General features: G+C 35.0%; 1 protein-coding gene across 1 annotated transcript in view; it reads right to left on the bottom strand.

Annotated features, from left to right (window-relative positions):
• LOC138711785 (uncharacterized) overlaps positions 1-25,287 on the bottom strand; it is an 85,482-nt gene extending 60,195 nt beyond the window's left edge. Inside the window, exons 1-2 of the mRNA XM_069842992.1 lie at positions 24,124-25,287; positions 16,305-17,305 (exon numbers count right to left, since the gene is read on the bottom strand). Of these exons, the coding sequence (XP_069699093.1) occupies positions 16,305-16,524 (220 nt within the window). The 5' untranslated portion in view covers positions 16,525-17,305; positions 24,124-25,287. The remainder of the gene's footprint in view (positions 1-16,304; positions 17,306-24,123) is intronic.
• Between the last annotated feature and the right edge of the window lie 1,600 nt (positions 25,288-26,887).

The raw sequence follows: 26,887 nt of genomic DNA, 5'->3' as shown, positions 1-26,887 counted from the left end.
AACATTACAATCAAGTTAATCAAAGTAACAAATAAATGATCTTACTTCTTGTTGCTCTCCAAAATTGCTGCTGAGAAAGCAACATCTGAATCGCGCAGCTGCTCTTGCCCAACTGGTATAATAAATTTGTGATTTCATAATGTAATAAGAAAGAACCAATCATGCAGGTTCGATTCACAAAGAAAAATTGCAGTTTTATTAATTGAAGACGGGTATGAAGCAAGTTATATTGCTTTCTGCACTCGTAACGCTAGGTTAAAACGGGTTAATTATGCATATATGGCCGGCCAATTGTGTGCCCCATAAACAAGAAATGATCCCAGCACGTTGGGGACCTCCTTCACAGTGCAACTGAGTTTGATCTCCTGGGAGACAACTTGTGTTTCCGAGGTATCTGTGCCTGATAGGCAGGGAGACTCCACCAGTGTTGCCACGACCTACTCATAAAAATCAGGAGAAAATCATCGAAAAAAAAACAGGAGATTACAGTAGATTAATTAAACATGAATTTCCTCTTTCTATTATAATATTAATTATTATATTATTAATATTAATAATATTATAGAACGTTAGTTGGGAGACCGGAGGGAGAAAGACCTTTAGGGAGGCCGAGACGTAGATGGGAGGATAATATTAAAATGGATTTGAGGGAGGTGGAATATGATGATAGAGACTGGATTAATCTTGCTCAGGATAGGGACCGATGGCGGGCTTATGTGAGGGCGGCAATGAACCTTTGGGTTCCTTGAAAGCCATTTGTAAGTAATTATAATATTAATCTAAAAACAGTGTACTATAAGAAAGATGATACTGTTGTATTACTATATAGCACTTCCCTAACCAATGAAATGGAACAATTTTGCTAAATATAATTACTGCTATCTCTACTCAGCGTACATTTCAAAGTCATGCAATTTTGTTTTTACACAGTAATGTCTTATTGACAATGTTTCGCATTAAATCTGGAATTTTGCATGTATTGACGAATGATTTATTTTAAAGGTGATATTAAATACAGTACTGCATTAGCTGCGACTATAACAGACGAAAAATTATCCTCTTTCCTGCTTTTGCATAACTATCCTTTAAACTGTTCACTATTTTCCCACTTACTTACTTACTTACTGGCTTTTAAGGAACCCGGAACTTCATTTCCGCCCTCTCATAAGCCCGCCATCGGTCCCTATCCTGAGCAAGATTAATCCAGTCTCTATCATCATATCCCACCTCCCTCAAATACATTTTAATATTATCTTCCCATCTACGTCTCGGCCTCCCCAAAGGTCTTTTCCCCTCTGGCCTCCCAACTAACACTCTATATGAATTTCTGGATTCGCCCATATGCCCTGCCCATTTTCCCACTATGATTTATAATATTCTGGGAGTATTTACTTTTTTTCTTTCTTTCTGGGACACTTTCATTTTAAAAGATCACTGTGCAATACACGTAACACAAAAAAATGTCATTACCTACACTTCACTCCCTCACTGTTTCACGTGCACACAATCAGAAACAAACTTCACTACTGAATAAGTTCCGTTCCTCCTCTGTTCCCCGGGTCCCCAAAACAATAATGAAACAACTTAATTCTGTCGTCGATTTGCAAAACGGGATACGTCCAAAATAAGAAAGTGATGGAAAATTGCTACAAAAAATCATAAACTTAAAATATTAAAATGTTCATGGATCCTGAATGTAAGTATCCATAGTGATCTAATTAGAAAAAAAAATTATGAACATTTTAATTTAACTTATAGTTTTGCGATTTTCCAACACTTTATTTCCGAAATGTCTCCTTTTGCAAATTGACGGCAGTTATCACATGCTTACGTTGCATGAAGATTATATACTTGTGTGTGTGTGTGTGTGTGTGTGAGTGAGTGAGGAAGAGGGTTTGCATCCTTTCATGGTAAGGTTTCAAACATTCGTTCTCTATCAATCTGTAATTATGCTTAGACTATCGAGTGGATAGCAGAGACCCATAACTGTGAGCCACGTGTATAAAACACGGTCTTTATCTGCTGTGTGCTGATATCATAATCTGCCGCTGGACTCAGGCAGAGCTGCCTCCTTGCTTCTTGTAAGCATCATTGTGGCAATGCAATATGAGCAGGGAGACAAATGAAAGCATTGACTTGTGTATAAGATGCAAAAATAAGACATGATGACATAATATAGGCCTATGTGTACTAAAGTAATGAGTTGAAAATCCGGGCATAGAACTAGGTCACTGCAGCATGCCAAAAAGGCAGGAGAAATTCGGACTTTTGACATAAAAACTAGTAGAGCAGTAGATTCAATGGAAAACAGGAAATCTCCTGCTAAATCAGTAGGTATGGCAACACTGGACTCCACTGGAATTCATGAAAATTTTCCAAACAATTTTTATTGGATAGTTCACTTCTTCAGAATATATATTTTCATACTGCAAATGGATTTAGTTCAATTTTGATTCAAATACGTTTAATTTTTATTTTAATTAAATCTATAAGGGGGTGTGGCATTTAAAGAACTGTCAAAATTATTTTTTCATCACAGAATTGCTTTTTATAAATTTCTGATTACAAACCTAGTAACTTTTTGTTCTAAAGTTCACTCCATGAAGTTGCTACATGAATGTAGCGAAGGAAAAGTTTAATAGGCAGGCCTATGTATAACATAAATATTGATTTTACTTTCAAATCCATTTTTCTGTAAGTTTATTTTTCTTGAATGAACACCAACTTTTTTTGCACCACATATTAATCAATCTATATTAAATTTTTACTGCAAGTATTTATGAGGTAGCTGCACATTTCTATGCATTTATTTTTATTAACATATTTCTTTTCATGAATTATAGAAAAAATAACATTTTCAAATTTAAAAAAATTGACAATCAGTAAATGAGACATTACATAAAATGAATGTATATAAATGCATCTCTGTGTCTTGTGAATGTAACCAAAATAAAGAAAGCTTAAAAATTGACATCTTCTCCTAAAAACTTGGGTTTGAAAATATTTCTAAAAGAAATAGAAAAAAGAAATAAAAAATAAAAATCCAAAAACATTTGGGAATTCAAAATTTGGGGTTTGTTAGTCCTTTATATAATATACATGCTATAAAACTTTGGTTAAAGAATCATTAGGAAAAAAGTTTTAATTTTTGGTGGAGTGTCTCCTTAAATATGGATGACTATGACACAGTTGTAATCTTTGTACAACTTATTTTATTATACAGTAGGCCTATCACCAGTATGCTGAAAATCTCTGGCTGCCGAAGTCAATCATAACATAGGGATCTTTCTTTGAGATATTACGTCTGCTGTCTTATTGTGAGTAGGAGATATTATATGATCAAAAATGGAAGGTGATACTACTACAGTTATGGTAGACAAAAGTCCATCTGCTCCAGCTTGCTTCGAACATGCCCTGTTTGGATACAGTGATCTTTCTCTGTGGTTCTGTCTGATTGAAGGCAGAGTTGAACATCAGAACATCTAAAACTGTGTCCTGTGGTAATGTGCTATCAATAGGCCTAACAAGGCGTTTCCACGAATATCATATAGCCTACTAGCCCCTTTCCTTCCAATGCCACCTTTCGACATTTGTGGTCCTCTCTCCTGACAGTTGCTTAGGCTTATGTGTAATCCAGTTGTGACGTTAGGGCCCCTGAAAGGTGGTGTTACATCACCCCAGTGATATGATAGGATGACTGTATGTCTGTGTGGCACAGGAGAAGTCTAAAATCTAAACTTAACCTAATTTCCAGACAATGGACGAACATAGAAACAATTCTTCCCTTTAAGGAAAAATTTCAGTATTCTAACCGGAAATCGAAACCAGAACTTCAGACTGTAGTCAAAAGCCCAGACAATGAGGCTGGGGTTGCCATTACTTGACTGTTTAAGGAAAAATCTTTTGCAAAACAATTATTTGAATTTTTCTTTAGGGGATATGACAAATTTGTACATGGTATTCAAAAACTTATATATTTTTGTACCCAAAAGCAAATAATGGATCCATAAAGTAGTTTTTACCATATTTTCAGACAATAAATAATTGTACATGCACAATCGCCCAGTCAGTAGTTGACCAAGAAAAACAAAAGTAAGACCACATGTTCAATGCTACTTGACCATGTTGCTTATTTTCTTTAAAAAATAATGTACCTAGGTCCTACAATGCATTAAATAGAGATAATATTTAAAGGACTGTCTTTCTTGGCATTTGCCATAAGTTCTTCCTCCTGAGGGGTCAGAATAGTTGGAGTCCCACCTTCCTGGCCAACAGCACACACACTGTCAGTTAGACCACACATGGGAGGAACTAGCCTCAAGATATGAACTGTGTTGTGCTGGACACATTGACTTCTAATTTGGACAAAACTTCAATTTTTCTAGAATGCATGTACAAATTAAGTTAACAATGAATAGCAACGGTTCTCATTTTATCACGTTTTTATTTTATGTTTTTCCCCAAAGGATCGCCCTATATTTTACACATTCTTTATAAAGTTTTAGTTTTGAAGATAATTTTATATTTAAATAAAAAAATTTGTTATGGTTGTATTAGGATTATTTTCGAAAGATAAACAGATAAACTTGTAATATTATTCCCTAAAATAAACAGGAGAGACAGACAGAGTATTTTGAGAAGAAGTGATTTCGCATGTTAAATCCCTATGCCAGTGTAATAATACTATTAATAGTGTTGCTGCTGTTGCTATGGAAATGAAGTTTGTTGATACAGTTGCTGTTACTTATAAATAGTTCTAAAGAAGTAGTGTTACAGAAATATACTTAAAAGGACATAGGTTTGAGTTATACATGATACTGTTGCATCCATTACTTCGATTTCCACAGTGTGTAAAGGGTATGGCTCTACTGTGAAAAATTTTAGGGCATGTAGCAAACAAATCAGACTGTATTATAAGGCATGCTGAACTAGTTTGTGCACAGAAAGAAAAGAGACACAAGGGACTGACAACGAAATGGAAAGAAGTTAAGGTCATTGGTTTCCAATACTACCCAGCACTTGGTAACTAAACCTTGGGCTCTTAAGAACTGTCTCGATTTGGCTTTCATTTTCAATTTGTGGCTCTCTCTCTCTGTCTGTCTCCTTATCACACACATTTTATACTGTTATATGCTGTATAATCTCAAGTCTGATCACTTTACTGTGTTACTAGTCAGCAATGTATGCAATGGAGGGGGGGGGGAAGAACTGGCCACCAAACCCCAATATCTATTGACTTATCTGCCTGATAAGTGATGCCTTATTGGTGTTACTTATGAGGTCCCAATCAGTCTTCGGACTGTTGACTATACATACATACATTGTATAGAGGGCTGTGGAAAATGATGACTGATGAATTCAGGTGACCAGAAAAAAAAAATTACTGGTACAACTCAGATCTTAGAATTCACCCTTCTGAGAATTTCACGTTCATGTAGCTTCTTTTTGTTTAATTTCGAATTATTTATGACAAGTTAAAAAAAACTGAATTAATAAACGGGAAATCCTTAATTGCTATTGCCAAAGCATATATCTACTGTATGTGATGTGAATGCATATGTTGAGATATTATTATTATTATTATTATTATTATTATTATTATTATTAATATTATTATTATTACCAACTTTACCATGTTCAATGAAAACCTAACGACTTTCTCCAACACATATACATAAAGTTCATGCACTCTGTAATATTTCCTTCAACTTTTCTATTGTTGGCAGCCTGTGATCGCTGAGAGTCGTTTTTGTATGTATGCAATAATTTTCACATATAGTTTACTAATTGCGGGTATTTGACTTAGGTCATTCACCCATTTCAAGCCAGATGTGTAGACCAATTCACCGACAGAGTAGTAGACCAAAGTGCGTCGTAGGAGGCTGGTCTACACTACATCTGCGATGAGATGATTATGAAGATTTGTTGGGATGCCAGAGGGGAACCGGGGAAAAAACCCCCGTGTTACCTGGACCATGGGCTTGCCTAACCTAAGTTATAAATCAGGGTTATGCTGGGGATCGACCGCAGGTCCACAGAATTATAAGCCCAGCGCTAGCTATCAGTCGTGACGTATGCCTAGCATCCTGTAATGGTAGTGGTGTACAAGCAGTATGTGGGATTTTGTTTAACATGATACAGCCTACATTGTGTGACACAGCTTCCTACACACAGGGATTCAACATGGGAATTAAAGCTGTCACGGTGGTCTAGTGGCTAGAGCACTGATGTTACAATCCTGTGGATCTGGGTTCCATCCTGGAATACTCCAGATTTATAACTTCTGTTGCAGAAGCCCGTGGTCCAGGTAACACAGAAATTTTCTCTGCGGCTTTCCGCTCCCCTGTGGCATCCCAACAAATCTCCGTCATAACTCATTTCATTGTGGGTGTAGTGTAGACCAGCCTGCTGTGGTGCACCCTGGGCAACCACTCTGTTGGTAAACTGGTCTAGGCCTGCACAACTGGCTTGATATGGGTCAAGTACCCACCATTAGTAAAAAAACCGTAATAATAATAACAATATTATTATTATTATTATTATTATTATTATTATTATTTGTAAGACTACTATATTCTCCATATCATATGTTTCATAGCAGCATTTTATAAGGTAAAATGTTAAGGGGTTAAAAGGCACCGAAATGCACTATTACTAAGTTCAGAACAATTAAATTAATTAAATACAATTCTGAAATGTGTAACTTGATTTGCTTTATTTAACCTTTCATATTTGTTTCTTATATGTGCAATTTTTTTTAATGCAGAAAGTTACACAACACAGAGCTGCACGCATTGTATTCTTCACCTGACATAATTAGGAACATTAAATCCAGACGTTTGAGATGGGCAGGGCATGTAGCATGTATGGTCGAATCCAGAAATACATATAGAGTGTTAGTTGGGAGGCCGGAGGGAAAAAGACCTTTAGGGAGGCCGAGACGTAGATGGGAAGATAATATTAAAATGGATTTGAGGGAGGTGGGATATGATGGTAGAGACTGGATTAATGTTGCTCAGGATAGGGACCGATGGCAGGCTTATGTGAGGGCGGCAATGAACCTCCGGGTTCCTTAAAAGCCAGTATGTAAGTACGTGCAATTTTTTTTATTTCTGTTGTACTTGACATCGACTTTCATGGGGTCATGGCGGAACAAACAACACAAAATTAAAATTACATTCTTGATACGTTAGGTAAAATCCAGCATACATGTAGAATTTTTCATTAATTTCTCTGAATCTCTAAGAGATTAAAAGAGTGCATTTTGATGAACTTTCAGTCCCTTATAAAATAATTTTAATTGTGAAATTCTAAAAAATAAACGAGGAAGGCAGTATTTACAAATCATAGACTGCCCATGTTAAACGTCTATGAATAGTAAACTGTACTACGCAATATACATCGCGATGTACGCTCTTAGAAAAATTTACAAGTGTTATGTTTATCTTTTGTTTTCCCTGATTCGTATTTCTTCAGGGCTAAATAGTTACGTTATGTCTGAAGATAGGGTTCATAATTTACTCGATGGTCATTCTTAGAAGATTTCCTATTCTCTACATTTGCAACGTAATTTCCATACAGTTCAGTTTTCAGTAGGAATTAAGCGACAGGTCGACCTTAATAAACGAGTTCGATCTGAGAATGACAGTTTGTGACGAAAGATTCCGCTGCTACGTAATTTTTTGTTAAACAAATGCAACCGCTGAATGCGTGCTTTGAGTTTGGAACATCGTTCGAAGTTTTGTGTGGCAGTAATGTATTAAGGTGTATTACGTCTAATTTATTCGTGAAATAGAGTCTTTAAGCAGTGTTAATTTGTAGTATATTAGGGAAATCGGATTTTAGTATGAAGGCAGGAAGATGTAAGCAAGAATTATCTGTGATACGAACTTTTTAATTCTAATATGTGATACGAAAACTTTTGAATACGGATTTAGAACTTGGCACAAAGGACGCTTCGTTTACAAAGGTAATGTACTGTGTCTAAGAATGATTTGTTGCTTATTATTTGACTGCCATTTATGTATTTTGTTTGAAACTTATGCCAAACTAACAGAACCAGTGCAAATTGTGTGTTCGGGTATTTTTAAATCATTTCCCACCGACTAGCTTTATATATTTCGCGCAAAATTAAGTATGATGCAAGGTCAATGAACCTGTGAGAAAGGAATGACATCATGGCGGATTATAAAACAATGGCAACGAAAAATAATGTAATGTAAAGAAACACCCGTTAGTCGCTAAGTGTTGACAATTTCTAAACTAACCATAATAATATAACGGCTTGAAATATAAAGTAGAACTCATTTTAAGATATTATGTATTGCGAAATACGTGTTTTAGGAAATAATGGGCGTAAATGAGTAATGACTGATACAATGTTGCGTACCGTGTCAGAAATGTCACTTAGTGGTAGCGAATGAAATGGGCAACGTGAAGTTGGTAAAGGGGCAATGATAAAGGATTCTGGTCCGTCCTACAGTAAAAAAGTAAATAAATAGCTAAACAAAAAATTAAATGAATATATAATTGATAAAATAAATAATTAATTGAATTAAGTAAATAATTAATAAAATAAAAGAATGTGAAAGTAGTATTCTGCACTCTGATTAAAACATTAAATAAATAAATAAATAAATAAATGCATAAATAACTTAAATACATAAATAAATACATAAATAACTTAAATAAATAAATGTGGAAGTAGTATTCTTCCCTCTACATTTAGACGATATGCAAATTCAGTTTAATTGACCTATAGGAATAGTAACAGCGTTTCGAATTTTGGTTAACAGTAAATAATTTTCTGTAAATAGTTTTCAAAAATTCTATTAATATTTATATAAATACTTACAATTACGAACGCTGCATATAAAATTAGTTGCTCAACGAGTGCCTAATTAAAATAAATTGAACTTTACTTACTTACTGGCTTTTAAGGAACCCGCAGGTTCATTGCCGCCCTCGCACAAGCCCGCCATTGGTCCCTATCCTGAGCAAGAATAATCCAGTCTCTATCATCATATCCTACCTCCCTCAAATCCATTTTAATATTATCTTCCCATCTACGTCTCGGCCTCCCCAAAGGTCTTTTTCCCTCAGGCCTCCCAAATTGAACTTTAACAAAAAAAAATATCACTACTATTTTTATTACTTATTACGTTATTTCCGATAATATATGGAAGTTTAACTTTTAATTTGTTTGAGTAGACGCTAGTTTGTTGTAAAAAAGATTATTTCATGTGAAGTAACGTGAAAAAAAAATGGAATGCAACACAAACAAGGCACGATATTAATTTTATTAAAGTAATTATAATACTAATTGGGTAAACAGAGTTCTTAAATTGGTACAGATTTCCATTTAGGCCTGCTTAAGAAAACAGGGCGCAGAAAGATGCAAATATGACAATATTCTCGTTCATATACAATATGTAGGCCCTAAATATAAAATATAACCGACAATTTAATCTGAAATTAACCTAATAAAACAACAAATTTAGTTTGCTTACAGCAATAATGTCAATCAGACCATATGATAACAGACGTCTGTAGGTACACATGACCAATTAATGTTGTCATACATAAGCTAAATAATATACCATTCTATCTAGTATATAATAATAATACTTACTGGCTTTTAAGGAACCCGAAGGTTCATTGCCGCTCTCACATAAGCCCGCCATTTGTCCCTATCCTGAGCAAGATGAATCCAGTCTCTACCATCATATCCCACCTCCCTCAAATCCATTTTAATATCCCATCTACGTCTCGGCCTTCCAAAAGGTCTTTCTCCCTCTGGCCTCCTAACTAACACTCTATATGTATTTCTGGATTCACCCATACTTGCTACATGCCCTGCCCATCTCAAACGTCTGGATTTTATGTTCCTAATTATGTCAGGTGAAGAATACAATGCGTGCAGTTCTCTGTGTTGTGTAACTTTCTCCATTCTCCTGTAACTTCATCCTCTTAGCCCCATATATTTTCCTAAGCATCTTATTCTCAAACACCCTTAACCTATGTTCCTCTCTCAAAGTGAGAATCAAGTTTCACAACAATACAGAACAACCGGTAATATAACTGTTTTATAAATAGGTTTGGAAGTAAATCCCGAAAAGACAAAGTATTTGATTATTCCCGTGTTTTCCCTAATCGTTTGTGGATTTTCTCCTAACATATTCACGTCATCCGCATAGACAAGCAGCTGATGTAACCCGTTCAATTCCAAACCCTCTCTGTTATCCTGGACTTTTCTAATGGCATACTCTAGAGCAAAGTTAAAAAGTAGAGGTGAAAATGCATCTCCTTGCTTTAGCTATAATAATAATAATAATAATAATAATAATAATAATAATAATAATAATAATAATAATAATTTCATTTGTTTATTTATTTGTTTAGTTCATCTATTTATATTTGATATTTCTGTGCTGGATAACAGCTGTTTGCCAATAGAAGTCCAGCACAGTGATACAAATTATAATAATAACAATAATTTCATTTCTTTATTTATTAAACTTGTTTACTTATTTATTTTTTATATTTTTGTGCTGGATAACAGCTGTCTGCCAATAAAAGTCCAGCACATTGATACAAATTAAAATAATAACAATAATAATAATAATAATAATAATAATAATAATAATAATAATAGTAATAATAATAATCACCATTCGGTATCTCGTGAAAGCTACTTGCTCATGAGGGGAAGGAAGAATGGACGTCGCTACACTTAGACTAGCAAACTAGCTCACTTACCCCCAACATAGTATTGAGCTATGGCACACGAATGCATTAATTGGGTCCACGAGATAACGAATGACCTATAATAATAATTGCGTACTATGTTTGTATCAGTGTAATGGTCTCAGGTTGCTCACATTCGAAAATATAATATGAAACCATACAGAGAAACATTGTGTTTGGTCAATAAATAAGAAATATATTTATTGCGAGAATATGTCAGATCAGTCACGAAGTAAAAGCATAACAATTTTAGCAGAGGCCAGTCTGTTTTACTTCTAGCCTAAATAATTCTTTTTAAACACTGCCAGAGGCACTGCAAACAGTGTTCGTGTACAAATGGGTCATGTCAACAAAATAATTATTTTCAAGTGTATTTCTTACATAGCGTCCTTTACTTTTCACACACAGGGCACTTTGAAAATTGTACCAGTAATAAAAAAATTAAGCTAGGTTCTAGATCTTCCCTACAGCAATTTACAGAAACTGTACCTTTGCATAAGAAATAAGTTACACATTCATTTTCTCTTATGCATAATATAGAACAGAAATTCCATTTTTTCTTCATTTTTTTTTTTTTTTGTTCACTGTAAATTTACAGGGTAAATTGGCCAGACTCTTAGTTTGTGGTGGAATAGTGTTATTAAAAACATTGCATAGTTTGCATATGAACAGCAATGATTTATAGTAAATGTAGAGGCGTTAGGCCTAGGTTATAGTGAAATAACCAAATGCCTGTACATTAACAGCCATGTAATGAGGTGGCCACGCCCTTCTTACGCCCAACACCGCTGAAACTGTCATGAAAGTAGCCTACATTGTTACTGTGAAGACGAATGTTTGCAATGTTAAATACTACTAATGAAAAGTATGCCATTTATTTCAATTTATGTGCCTTTTCAACTAAAATATTACAGTTTAAACATGATTTCCTAAATGAGTAAATGACCAAGTAAGAAAAACCACGTTTTGAGACAACTGAAAAAAAAACCTGTTAGTATGGCATTACTCATTTATTTCTGTGGACTTTAGATTTTTGATAATTTTTATGTTAATTTGATCAGTTATTGAATTTAGGTTGTCACCTGGACATTTCTTGTGTTAAGCTTAACTGTGAATTACTTCAATCATTCATCTCATTTGTTTAAAATATTGTTTCTTTGTTTTTAGTTAGGCCTATTTGTTCTGCATTTAAGAGTGTGACTGCCTATAATTATTTTTTCTTTGAAAAATAACTTCAAAATGTATTTATTTGCTATTTTTTTAACTTATTTTAACAACCAACCCTTTGTCTTCAGTTTACCCTTGTCCTGTGCAAGTTTACTGTTGACTGCCACTTCTTTGTTCTTCTTCTAACTGAGGGCGTATACAGCTACACCAGCACTTAACATGGCCGGCCAATTGTGTGCGCCATAAACCAGAAATGATCCCAGCAGACTGCAGTGGGGGACCACCTTCACAGTGCAACTGAGTTCGATCTCCTAGGAGACAACTTGTGTTCCCGAGATATCTGTGCCTGATAGGCAGGGAGACTCCACTGGAAATCATGAAAATTTTCAAAAAAAATTAATTGGCTTTCACTTCTTTAAAATGTATATTTTCATACCGCAAATGGTGTGTGTGTATGTAATGCTCTGGATTTAACAATGAAGTCATCATCCTTCTTGCTTCCCAATATTTCGATGGAAGGTCCACAAATGTCCTAAGTGTTTCACAATTAGCCAGATGCTCCATCTCCATGCCCTCTTCTCTGGTGCACAGTAAGCATTTAGGTGAATTCAGTACTCCAATACGAGTAATCATGACCAGTAATCAATGTAAACATGGCCACGGCAGATTTTCGAGGTAGATGAGGAATTAGTTTTGGATCTTTGAATGATTCTTTCCATTTTGAATTTTGATGTTTTGCCTGTTTGCTGTAACTTATTCTTTTTATGACTCGCTTTATTGATTCATATGGGAACTTGAAATTTGTTTTTAAGTTGATATAAATTCCTTTCTTTGCTAACATATCTGCTTTCTCGTTACCGTTCAGTCCGCAGTGGGCCGGGATCCATTGGAAGACCACTTTTTTATTTAGCATTTGAATTTGTTTTACCATGCAATGAATTTATTTTATTTTTTCCATTTTAGGTTTTGGTTTAGCCAAACAAATACATTTTGAAGTGATGTATAAATGGCTTCAACTTCGCCATCAAAATTTGTTGTGTACTTGCCAACATTTTTATAAAGAGGAAAGTACTGACAAGTAGCTCCTGCTCCAGCTCCTTCATTTTGATCCATGAGAGATCCATCACTGTAAATGTACAACCAGTCCTTTTGTGGATATTTTCTATTAATTGTTTGTAGGGCAATGGCTTTTGCTATTTCTGGATTTATATCTTTTTTGTTGAAGACTTGATCAAGATCAAGGCAGCAATCTACTTTGAAGTTATTAAGTGGATTATATCTATTCATCAAGTTTTCCTTTTCACTTGGTATTTCTAGAATTTGCTTAAGCTTTTCTACCTCTTGTATGTATCCATTTTGGGTCCTCAATGTAAATTTAGAATCTTTGTATTTACTCCATTTATCCCAATTTGGAAGCCTTCTTAATTTTTCATAGGTTAAAAGGCTTGTGTTTCAAGATCTGTTACAACAGGTATATTAGATGTGATTATTTGCATGGCTTCAATTGGAGTAGTTTTGATTGCACCAGTGATGAGACGTAAAGCTTGGTTTTGAGTGCATACCACAAATGGATTTAGTTCAATCCTGATTACAAATACAGTAGAACTTGGTTATAATGACATCCAAGGGACCTTGAAAATTATGTTGTTATAAACCGGGATTCATATTATCAATCTAGTGAAGTGGAGAATGAAAAATAATAAACATAATTAGGCTTATTTTAGATTTATGTATTCACTTTTAAGCATACCATGAACACAATAAAATAGATGTACAATTATAAATACAGTATTCTGTATTAAAACAGTTTGTTCATTACCCACCAAACTTCTTCACTTAGGAGTGAAGTAATCAGTCATTTTACTCTGTTGTCTCCTACTTGCCCAATACACACTTTCTAAATTACTTTCTATGTTCATTATTTCAGTTGCAATTTCACTGCGCCTTCTCCTAGCTTCATACTCCCTCCTCTAGCTTCATAGAAATGTTACGTGGGGTGGGGAATCTGCCTGCATTCCAGAGGTCTATGATAGAAGGGGACAGTAAAGGATTTGGCAGATTTCAGCAAAATATTTCTTAAAATACTTTGATTCTTAGAAAATTGTATTCCAAACTGAGGATGAAAATGACGTTATATGTGAGGTAGACGCATATACGTTTGTCGTATTAAGCAAGGTAGAAAAGCAAATGTCTTATGAGGAATTAGTTGGGACCACAGAATATTTGACGTTATAGGCGAGGTGTCACACAAATCGAGGTCGCTATAACCAAGTTCTACTGTACGAGTAATGATTTTTTAATTGAGGCTGTAAGAGTGCGTGGCATTTAAAGAGCTGTCAAAATTACTTTTCATCAAAGAATTCCTTTTTTACAAATTTCTGATTATAAATCTAGTAACTTCTTGTTCTAAAGCTGAGTTCCTGAAGTTAGCAGATGAATGTAGCGGAGGAGAATTTTAATAGGTTTGCTTTACATAAATATTCATTTTACTTTCAAATCTACTTTCTGTACATTTATTTTTGTTGATTGAACACCAACTTTTTATGCCAAATATTAACCAAACTGGATGAAATTTTTACTGCAAGTATTTATGAGGTAGTTCCATGTTTCTATGCATTTATTTTGTAAGAAATGCCGCTAGTTCCTTTTGTTAACATTTTTTTTCATGAATTATAGAAATAGTATTTTCAAATTTTCGAAAAAAAAAATGTTTTGACAGTGAATAAATGAGACATTTCATAAAATGAATACATAGAAATGCTTCTCATGTTTCTGAATGTAAGCAAGATAAAGGAAGCTTAAAAATTGAGATCTTCTTCTAACAAGTTGGGTTTGAAAATATTTATAAAAGAAATAAAAAATCAAAAGTCAAAAAAATTTTGGGAGTTACAAATTTCGATTTTGTTAGTCCTTTACATAGTAAACATGGTATCAAAATTTAGTTGAAAAAAATTAGAAAAAAAGTTGTAATTAGTGGAGTGTGCCCTTGAACCTGGATTGGAACTTATTTTATTATACAGAGTCACCAGTACGCTGAATATCCCCAACCACCAAAGTAAATCATAGCATCGGGGTCTTCCTTTGAGATATTAGATGTGCTGTCTTGTTGTGGGTAGAAGATATTACTTATTTATGGCTTTTAAGGAACCCGGAGGTTCATTGCCGCCCTCATACAATTTGCCATCGGTCCCTATCCTGAGCAAGATTAATCCAGTCTCTACCATCATATTCTATCTCCCTCAAATCCATTTTAATATTATCCTCCTATCTACTTCTCAGCCTCCCCAAAGGTCTTCTTCCTTCCGGTCTCCCAACTAACACTCTATATCCACTTCTGGATTCGCCCATACGTGCTACATGCCCTGCCCATCTCAAACGTCTGGATTTAATGTTCCTAATTATGTCCGGTGAAGAATACAATGCGTGCAGTTCTGCATTTATGTAACTTTCTCCATTCTCCTGTAACTTCATCTCTCTTAGCCTTATGCACTTTATTCTTCTTCCTCCTACTATTACTCCTTCCATGTTCATTATCAGTAAAAAATTACATTTTCGGTTTTTCCTAAAAGATGAATCGGCAATCTCTTAGGCATATTTATAGTTGAGCAAGTTTCTGCACTTGAAAGCATAAAAAATTACGTCATATTTAAGTTAAATGGCTGCATCCTTGAACTTTAATTCCAAGCAAACTTTAGGTATAGGTAAGCAGTTTTCTCATATTTCTTCAGCACATTTCGCCATGTTCAAAGTGTAAAGGCTCTTACAGTTTTGATACTAGAAACATGAAACTTTTACAGCATGTTCAATGTAGATACTACTGTGGTTTTAAGGGGGTAGATCCACCATTGAGTATTACAAATTAGGCAAAAAACAGAAATTTCTTTCTCAGTATCTAGAAACAGTATTAAATTAAAAATTGGCAGGGTATATTTGTACTACTTCAGCTTCAAGATACCATATTTGGTTTTTTAAGAAATATGATCCATTACCGCTAATTAAATATTCAAAATGGCGTATGTAAAATGTGCACTTGGATAGCATTTCCTTAATAATTTCCACAATTTTCAATATTTTTACATAATTTCTTTTTTGTTATGTTTCTAAGATCCATATCCACAAACTGTACCAGAGTCTCTGCAATTTATAAATAACTAATATTTTTTTTATTATTTTTTTCATGATGCACGTAAATTGTCAACTTTTTTTGGAAGTTTTTTTATTTTTAATTTCTAAACTATACACACTACAACATGGATTCTGGTACATTTTGTTTATCTACAGCCAATAGACATGCATTTAAAATTTCGTAGCATTATCTGAAATAGTTTCCAAGTTATGAGGGAAATGGTAATGAAAAATTGCAAGTTACGGGGAACGAGTGACAAACTTACCGAAGGCGAGTGGTGGAATTAAAATGCACCTGGTGCATAGAATAGACCCTCCTTTGCTGCATACCCTGGCTTCTTTTGTCCTCTCCAGTGTCCTCTTGGTTGATGATTGAACACGAAGTTCATCTTGCTTCAACATTGCTTCCTGGCAAAATTTTCCAGGTACCAGCTCCAGCTTCTCCAGCACTTTCGTTCTGGACTGCATGCCCTCATTAAAGGTCATCACTGCATCATTTATAGCAATCTGAACTACTTTGATACCAGCAAATCCAGTTTTCGGACAAATTTTCCAGATTTTTAAATTGAAGGATTCATTATTATTCTGTGTATATCCTCCAACACACTTTTTTTAGGAGTTCAGTGGCCACTAACTTCTTGCAAACAGGCTTCATTACCTCCATGATGGCTGCTGGAAGTGTTTTCTTGTGCCTATAGTCCTTTACTGTACCCTCATGCACCACACGCTGGTAGGGACACCAAGAATCAATACCTTTAGGGCAGAAATTATACATTGGGTTAGCATCAGTAGATGCCTTATGATAGCATACAGCCCATATTGCCCTTCTCATGTCATTCACTGAAGTACAGTTGGCTCTAATATCATTGCCATGATATGCAGCAAGTGTATTGATGACAGCATCTGTCAGTCTGTTTTTTCCTGAGAGAGGTTTATTGTCTTTTAGTTTTTTCCCCTTCCATTCATTCTTCTCTCCTCTCAGTTGTGTCCCCATACGTTTCTGAGTATGACCAACACACTCTATTTTCTGTAATTCCACTTCAGGCCCATAAGGATGTAATTCACTTACAGCTTTGAAACTCTTGGTGTCTCCATCCCCAATGTAGTTCAGATACCGTACCTTGTAGATATCCATGGAGCGAGAAAAAATTTTCTTCATCCCTTCCACTTCCACGTTACCTGAAGTACCTCTGTGATTGATGCAGCAGTCAGCTTCGTGATTTTCAAGCCATTCATGATACTGCACAGTGTCAGTCTTGTTTTTCCACTGTTGACAATAGAGATGGAGGAAATAATTTAATTACCAATATATTGATATTGCAATATATTACAAACCCAATTTCGATAAACGATATATTTTACAAAAAATATATCGATATATCAAAACGATTCGATATATCGCTATTTCGCAAATTAATAGATACTAATGCAATTACGTAGGTGTATATTTATTACAATAAACTTAAATTTGAATACCTATTCCTTATTAGCATTGAAATCAACATCATAACAGTCAAAAGATTGAATGTAAAATTGCAACGATAAACAATACATTTTCAATACCATAATTATTATGTAGTTCCTAACTTAAATCAAAATTATAGCGGAGGTAAGATGAGCTTAAATGATACAATGGGGATGTGTTAAGTGAACTCTATATGGATCAGTATTTGACACTGAAACATTCATTCATTCATGGTGTTCTACCCAAAGGCAGGTCTTTCACTGCAAACCCAGCATTCCCCAATCTTTCCTATTTTCTGCCTTCCTCTTAGTCTCCTCATATGATCCATGTATCTTAATGTCGTCTATCATCTGATATCTTCTTCTGCCCCGAACTCTTCTCCCGTTCACCATTCCTTCCAGTGCATCCTTCAATAGGCAGTTTCTTCTCAGCCAGTGACCCAGCCAATTCCTTTTCCTCTTCCTGATCAGTTTCAGCATCATTCTTTCTTCACCCACTCTTTCCAACACAGCTTCATTTCTTATTCTGTCTGTCCATTTCACACGCTCCATACTTCTCCATATCCACATTTCAAATGCTTCTATTCGATATACTGTGAACTTGAGTGAATGAGCTAGAAGAACTAGCCAAGGCAAACGAACTATGAACTGAGAACTGACAGTTTTGTGTTGTACATAGTGCTTTGTGAACATTAGTTGAGATTAGCAGTACATTGTTGTTTTCAATAATCCAAGTGAATTGTCATTGTCGTCTGTGGAGTGCAATAACGAATAGGCCTACTGTATTGCTGTGCGGAGTGGAATACCCATTGTTGACGGGAGTGTTTAAATTCAGAAATAGAAAGCCATTATTGTTGTGAATAAAAGTAACATTATTGTTGAAATAAAAACCACAATATCCTTGTTTCTCTTTCCATTTAAAAATATAGAAATAAAAGTTCTGAAGTCAAACTGTTCCTTTTCAGATTGGCAGTTGCTCCTGCCTTGGAGAACATTAATACTAAAACAGTAGTAGATAAACCTCCCTTATCAATCTCATATTAAATATTAAATAGTTTGAATTCGAATTCTAGACCAGCCAATCAGAGATAGGCATTGATTGGCTTGGATATTTCAAGATTGCTCAATTATGTAACTGTCCATCTCTCGGGGAATTATCGGAGTTAACTAGTGTGGATTTTATTGTTCATAATAATTCCACAAAAACAAAAATAAAAAACCGATAAATTTATGAGAAAACCGATATATTATACGATATGTTGAATCATATTTTCGATATCGATATATCGAAACGAAATTATCGGTATTTCGTAAAAACCGATATATCGTTCCCATCTCTAGTTGACAACCTTTGCATGACTGCGAGAGAGCATATGTATCGATAACTTTACCACATTTAGCACTGATAACACTACATACTCCATGCTGTGATGTGTGGCCTTGTTAGCCAGGTTCCATCACAACTGACTGATATGTCTCTGCTATTGGAGAGACTTGCTTCTTCTTCAGCTGCAGCTATTTTAGAGTCCATAGCCACCTCTGAAGTTGCAGTTAAAATCCTATTATTTATCATGTCATATGTGTTGTGCACAACAGGTGGTGGCAAGTTCATAAGACCGCAGAACATTTTCAAGGCTACTAATCCTTGGCCTATGCACCTACTTGCATACACAGCTTGTCTGTTTATTGAATAAACGTTATTATTCTTACCTAATTTCCTACAATTTTCAAATGATCCTATATCTAAACACTTTTTACATACTATGCTAACACTACAACCTAATCCTACTATTCTATTTACACTCATTTCAATATTGCTGCCACATTTATATCGAAGACACTTTTCTATTTCTTTGAACATAATATTTACATCAAAGAATTTACACTATCACCAGTATTATTTACATTAGCATCCTCTGCATTTAGTCCAGTTACTATTTTTCTTGCTGATGCACTTTCAAGGTTTGGTACATTTATATCACATTTTCTGTTATTTTGATGTTGATTTCCTTTGAATTTACTTCTCACTGGTTTGTAAGATGTTTTTCGCTTACCCATGTTTAGATATTCTGGGAAAAAAAAAAACATGAAAAACAAGAACAAGAGATCACACAGCAAAACACAGCGATTAACGAACTTTCCCTCTTGTAACATGTAAACATCCTGCAAACAACATGTCTGCACTTCCTGTGAAGCAGAGAGTGTAGTAAGTCAGCGGTAATCACCTTTGGAGCGGCATTTTCAAATTGGTTGAATATAATTTGAATGTTATTAAAGTTAGAAGTAGTTTGCGGGGTGGAGGGTATTTAAGGGGCACACTGATGTGACATGCACACACATTTTTGGTCATAACTGAAGAACTATACAAGATATTTACAAAATTTTTTCACTGAAATGAAGAGAAAAGTCTATAGAATATAGAAAAAAATAATTTGAAAAATGAAATTTTTATACCCCCAAAGGCGGATGTACCCCATTAAAAAGAAACACAGTATCAGTTTTTGATAAACTAAATACTTCCGAAATTAAAGTAAAACATGGAAAGTAAAAACTTACAATTTGAAGATGCATATTAAGAAACTCTTCATATATAAATGTAAATTTAAAGTTGTTGATACTAAACCCATTAATGCCCAGAACATTTTTTGTGGTTTTTAGAACTTATATTCATATTCTACTATCTACTACAGGAAATCCTGCCACTGGGAAATAAAGACACCAAAAATATACTTATTAAGTTATCATATTTAAAACCTCGAAATATGTTGGAAAATCATACATGTTATGAACTTTTCACTTCTTTCACATAATTTATACATCCCACAAAGGCTAAAGATGCTGAAATAATTGTTTATATAGGAAAAATATATTTAAAAAACAATACGTTTTACAATGTGCTGCTCAATTTTCAGTGTGATAGATTTTCTGGCATTCTGGGTGCAGTGGTACACTACATTTTCTGGCATTCTGGCTGCAGTGGTACACTACATTTTTCACATACGAATGTTGTACGACGTCCACACTGCTTGCATCGTACATTAGAATGTTCACTACGGATGAGCCAGTGATCAATCCTGTCGAAACGAACATTATGATGAGATACTTCTCGAATTTGAAGTGCTGAGCGAGGAGAATTTCTAGGTTTCCTGTACTGGACTAGGAGTTGCGGAGTGCATTGCTGTTAGAAAGTTAGTAGTGATGTCCAGGGTGCGATGAAGCCTCCACGCATTTAGACCCCATGCAGACAAGGTCCACCACCATTTCTGTAGGTTGCTACATATTGATCATTGGAATGCACATCACCCATATATCTATTATACAGTGCAACTGAATGTTACTGGCTTATTTGAGTCGTCCTCTTTGTCTTGGAACTCCAGCGTTTAGCTTTTCAAATCCAAGTCGTTTTACCAACATTGCTGGTGACTGTAACTACACTAAAGTCATTCCATTGCACTAAAATTACATCATCTGCAACAACAGTCTCCATAGCTCCTCTCTTTTTCTTTGGAATTTTTAATTTATTTGTTGTTGTTTTCTAATGCCAGGCGTTTGACAATAAAGTCATTTGACCTCTTGCACTCCAATATTTTTCAAAGATATTATCATGACTAGCCACTGAAGCACAGATTTTGAGGTGTTCCGAATCCATTTCTTGGTTTGAGTTGCACAATGGGCAGTTAGGGGACTGATATATTCCAATTCTATGCAGGTGTTTGTGCAAACAATCATGGCCTGTTGCCAATCTAAATGCAGCTACAGACGATTTTCGTGGTAAATCGGGAATTAACTGTGGATTTTGATGCAGAGAGTTCCATTTTTTCCCTTGAGATTGTGTTATCAAATTTTGTTTGTTAAAGTCTAAGTATGTAGATTTAATAAATCTCTTCACAGAGTAATACGTAGATTTAGTAACAGGTCTGTAAGTAGCAGTGCTGCCCTTCTTTGCTAAAGCATCCGTATTCTCGTTTCCCAGGATTCCACAATGGGATGGTATCCATTGGAATACAATTCTTTTATTAAGTGATATTAATTGAGAGAGCATTTTAGTTATTTCTGCTGTTTGAGATGAAGGTGTGTGTTTAGAGACTATTGATAGAATAGCTGCTTTGAGTCTGACAATATAACTGCATTCCTACATTTATTGATGTGGCATAGAAGATTCCTGAGACTTTCACTTATTGCAACGATTTCTCCATCAAAACTTGTTATTCCATATCCAAGAGCTCTATAAAGTGAGAAGAGACAGCACGTAACACCTGCATCGGCACCTTGTTCTCTGGAGATCAAGGATCCGTCGGTGTATAAATGAAGCCAGTTTTGTGGAGGGTATCTAATATTAATTGTCTCTAAAGACAATTGTTTCAGTATTTCAGTGTTTACTTCCGATTTATTTGTAGGAGGAGCCTTATGCACCCTGTTGCTCCTATGCCCTCAGCAGCTAGGTCATGCATAAGATCAATGGACGTGAAATAGTTATCAAAAATACATGACTGCCCTTTTGGATATCAGTCTTCTTTAGAAGTCCAAAAACAACATCAAGCCCCTGTCCTTTCCCTGAAGTTCGTAGGTTCGTACTATTGTCACATGCTCCGCATGCAGCATATAGTCGTCTGCAGTACAAAGAAGCCAGAGCTGGAAACCAAGCCTTATTGGTTTTGCTCGAATGAAATGTTTGGTTCCATGTCTGTCATAATACGGGACAATTGTTTCATCAATATTCAGGTGTTCTGGAATGTCACAGACTTTGAATGACTTATTTAGTATATCGAAAATTGGTCTAACGTAGCGATCATTTGTAATTGCCATATTATCAGCAAAATGCAGTCGTCTCATATTGTCAAAAGTATTCCACTTCATTGAATCAGAAATCAAAACGCTATGTAAATCGGGTATTCTACTCCAATAAAGTCGCCTGTGTGGAAGTTTATTATAGCCAGAAATGAAAAGAATGCCAAGAAAAATTAAAATATCTTTTGTTGTAGAGTCAGTAGAATCAGTAGATAGATTTTCTGAATACAGTAGATCCTACTTTGGTCCAAGATCAAGTCTATGAGCTCGGCTTTGGTGGTGTGGTGGTGGCGCATTACTTTCGTTATCAGAATCAGAACCAAATTGGGCGTCACTCTGCAGCATACACCAAGGGAAATGACAGAATCCTCATTTGTTTCGGCCTCAGGTTGCGCCCGTGGAGGAAAAATTGTAACATTCAGTCGTCTGTGACTCTCATTACTCCGTATTTGCATCATATAACATATTTCATTGACAGTATACAGCAGTGAACTGCAAAAATATTCAAATCAGTATAGGTGTAATATAAATGACTAAGTTATATCCCAGTGGTAGGAAAACCTGCCATCAAAGTTTAGGCTACAGTATAGTACGTTATTAATTATGAAATGATGTCAGTCACAAATTATTGAAGTAGTATGGTTTATTGACTATGTATTTTCATAATCAGGTGTCACTTGTTACTTTAAAAATGTGTACTACTTACACACTTTCTCCCTCGTTGCAAACCATCTTTTGAAGAGAAGTTGAACAGTGACTTCTAACCAATGTACCGATGCAGTTAATTAACTAATGTTGTTAAAATTCGAGAATACCATGCGGAGTATATCTTAGAATCCATTGTTGCAGTATTCATAACAAAATAATTCATTTATACATTGTTAAAAATTTAAAACTTGGTTGGTAGGAAAACCTGCCATGGGCATTAATGGGTTAAACTTAGTTCTTTTATAGCCATATCAGAGATGATTTAAAAAAAAATCGTGGATGAAACTTAAATTCTGTAAGAGGAGATTTTGATAATATACCTTTTTTTTTTTTTTTTTTAAATTTGCATTACTCAAAAAACTGTTTATCTTGTCACAATGAAACTAACATATGTAAGAACAAGAATACTTATAGCAAGGAATTAAGTACCACAGAAAATGAACTCCCTACTTAAGAATTGTACGAAATGGGAATTTTACCCATCACTCCCCTTACGAAAAAAAAAAATACAGGAATGCAGCGCACACTTCTGTAAAGAAGTGACAGCAGTGAATGTATTCGTGGGATGCAATTTAGTACACACTGTTATCTGTTTTATGTGAAAGTCTGCAATTTTCATTTTGTTCCTAATGTACTGGTGATAGCCTATTGTGTTCCAGAAAAGCCACACGCAAGGAAGTACAATTTTCCTTTGTTTCACTGCCTTTTATGAGATGTAGCCTATATAGTGATAAACACGTGGTTTTTTTTAGTTTGCAGGAACCACAAATACTTTCAACATAAAAACCCTTTTATACTTAAATTACCAGTATATTTTAATGCTCTGTGTAGCCCCCCCTCCAGCTTGTTATTAATTGCCAACATAATATGCAAGAGGTCCAAGACGAATTCCTAGGAAAATGGTCAGTCTCATTAGTATTTCGCCCTGAACTTCTGGAGTCTCTGTATTTGTAGCAAGTGGGAGAAGACTACATCAGTGCATTAGAATATAGTCCTGAAGATCTCAAACGATTTTAGCATTTAAATAAAATAAAATTGTGCCTTCTTGAGTGTAGCTTTTCTGGAGAATGACGGTTTATCTTTAATAGATTTTTCAAAATAGCTAGCTTCCTTTCATGGACCTACCTGCTGCTGGTATTGTAGTTGTTTTTCTGATCCTTTACGTTTTTGTTTACATTAGAGGACAAATGTGATGGGTGATGTGTAAACTTTGAAGGGACTGCATTGTCTGTGAGCTGAGGTATCTCCCGAGGCACTACAAGAATGCTGCCGTCACTTCGAACTGCTCTGTCTTCTGTACAATACGTTGTTTAGAAAAATGATTCATGCATACGGGGGAGTATTACTAGCCTGAAAATTGTCCCTGTGAATGGAATGGAACCATTGTCGTCTTCTGTGAGAATCTTTTTGATAAGAAAATTGCTTTTCTATAGCACGCGACACAAACTTCTAACTTGCATTTTTCTAAGTTCTGCTGTGCGAAAACTGACAGGTTAGGTTAGATTAGGTTATTTTAGGCTTTTAGTATGCCTTGCGTATTCGAATCTGTTAGGTTAGGTTAGTGTAGGCTTTTGATGTGCCTTGAATATAATAAATTGAAGTGAAATGTGCGTTTCGTGTTCAGTTTGAATTGTTCTACCTCTTATTAAATAGGCCTAATCACTTTTAGGTTACCTACAAAAATGAATTCTTTCCAATGTTTACTAATTTTCTAACATGTTTTCAAGTCAACTGACATTCTATATGAATTCTTTACATTCGAAACCACGTTTCTTCTGAAAATTAAGACAATTTTTCCACTTTCTTCGTCAAAAAAAACCTTCAGTGTCGCGTGCTATTGAAAACCCAAGAAAAGACTGTCACAGCCGCCAGTCAGTGTGTTATAGTTTGATCTACAATAAGAAACACAGCACGTCCTAGGCATGGTGATAGTCATTCTTTATTTCCATCGCCTAGTCTGCAGGCCCGACTGCATTCCGAGAAGTTGAGGTTATGTTGTATGTTCGCATTGCAATTTAAGATTTTTCATTCATTGCCACAGCAGTCTGATACAGTATCCAGAAAGCTGTGATGTGCTAACACAGTATAAATTAAAGGTGAAATAACGAATTTTAACACTGATGAAAAGATAAAGCATGCGTATACGGAACCCTCACTCGACCCTCCATAGGAAAGCTACTACACTTCATATAACTACAAACACCAATAATATATTGCTGTGTTTTATATTCACCATCTCACAGTTTTCATACAGCTGTTACTTTCTGTTTATTTTAGACAACGATTCAGTCTGCCACCCGAACAGTGTTGACAACACGGTATTAATAAATTCCACATTGCTTAAATTAATTTCCCCCCGTCCAAAAAAGAAATTTTACAGTGGTTCCCAAAGAGTGGGTAGCAACCCCGTGGGTCGGGGGTGGGGGCTCGTGAAATGATTTACAAAATAAACAAAAATCGCGTTGGATTCTACCAAAAATTCGCTTATAACGTTACAAATTTATTTTTCCAAATATAATATACAGAGTGTAAGAGCCATTATTTTAACTGATGATTGTTCATGTCATAAGGAAGAAAAATTGTCCTCACAATTGTTCTCTAATTGCAATATTTAGCGAATTATTGAAGTTTACAATATGCAACGTTTCACAACATTGCTGGATGGGAGGAGGGGATTTGCAGGTAGGCTACACGGTACAGCTAAAGCGGGGACAGACATACCGGTACAAAACAGATGCTCTGTTGTAATGCAGGGAGGGACCAGGCCAGCTGTTGTATACAAATACAAACTTTCAGTCTCATTAATAGAACATTATGGTAAATTTCCATTTTATTTAACAATATTGCACCATTTTTTTTATTGTACGCCTAAAAAATAAACAATAATCGTTTGCTGCACAAAATGACACGGTTTTTTTTTTCTAGTGCAAAATTTTAATCTCTCCTGCTTCCGTAAAGTAGTAACATTTTAAAGAAACTTAAAGTTTGCAGTTTGTCATATTTGAGGACATAACACTTGACGAAAAATCACTTCTTACAAGATAAACCATTCATAATTGATGTCTAAGTTCAGTTTATTTTCATATCAATACGAACTCAAATTACATTTGAAAATTGTACATACCGATTTACATCAGATTTACCACGTGTCCACCGTCGTTCTGAAGGCAGGCATCACATCTTCTAGTCCAGATGTTGCGGACACGTTCAAGACTCTCAATTTGTAATAAATCGTTGAGAAACTGTTACAAAAGTTCGCCGATTAGGTAATCTTCTTTGCGGATAACGTTGACGGTACATCCTTCTTGCCTCACTTGAATTACGACAATTTCTCCATAAATTAAAATTAATAACATATGATATTCCTAAACTGTGAATGACATTGTAAGTTGTTTATGGAATACCCTGTACTGAACTGCCATCCACTCGGCAGTAGAGCTATGGACAGAGAGCTTGTACTCAGCTGATCCGTTCCTACGTCTGTGTGGAGAGTACTGCCTGCTGAACGTTGCCACGTCTCTCACGCCAGAATATTAACGAGTTTAAGCACGCATTTTTATCTAATTTCACGAAAACGTAATAGAACAACAAATATTTATTTCTAACTAATATTAACTCCTTGCTAGATGTATATACTAATGTAATCGTTTTCGTAATTTTAGTAACGATATAAGCAATATAACGCAAATAAAATAAGGAAAAATATATTTTTTTTCTGGGAAAACTATCGAGTTTTGGCCCTATGTTGTATGGACATTTTTTTATCCTCTAGACCGTCCCCGACGACTGTGAAAAGCACGACAATTTTATTTATTTATTTATTTATTATTGCTGTTAAGTTTGAAATGAATACAAATTAATAAATACAATGAAAGTTAAACTAGCCCAC

The sequence above is a fragment of the Periplaneta americana genome, chromosome 2 (assembly GCF_040183065.1).
Source record: "Periplaneta americana isolate PAMFEO1 chromosome 2, P.americana_PAMFEO1_priV1, whole genome shotgun sequence".
NCBI classification, from domain to species: domain Eukaryota; kingdom Metazoa; phylum Arthropoda; class Insecta; order Blattodea; family Blattidae; genus Periplaneta; species Periplaneta americana.
The sequence above is the reverse complement of the archived record's forward strand: the minus strand, read 5'-3'. Positions and strand labels throughout refer to the sequence as shown.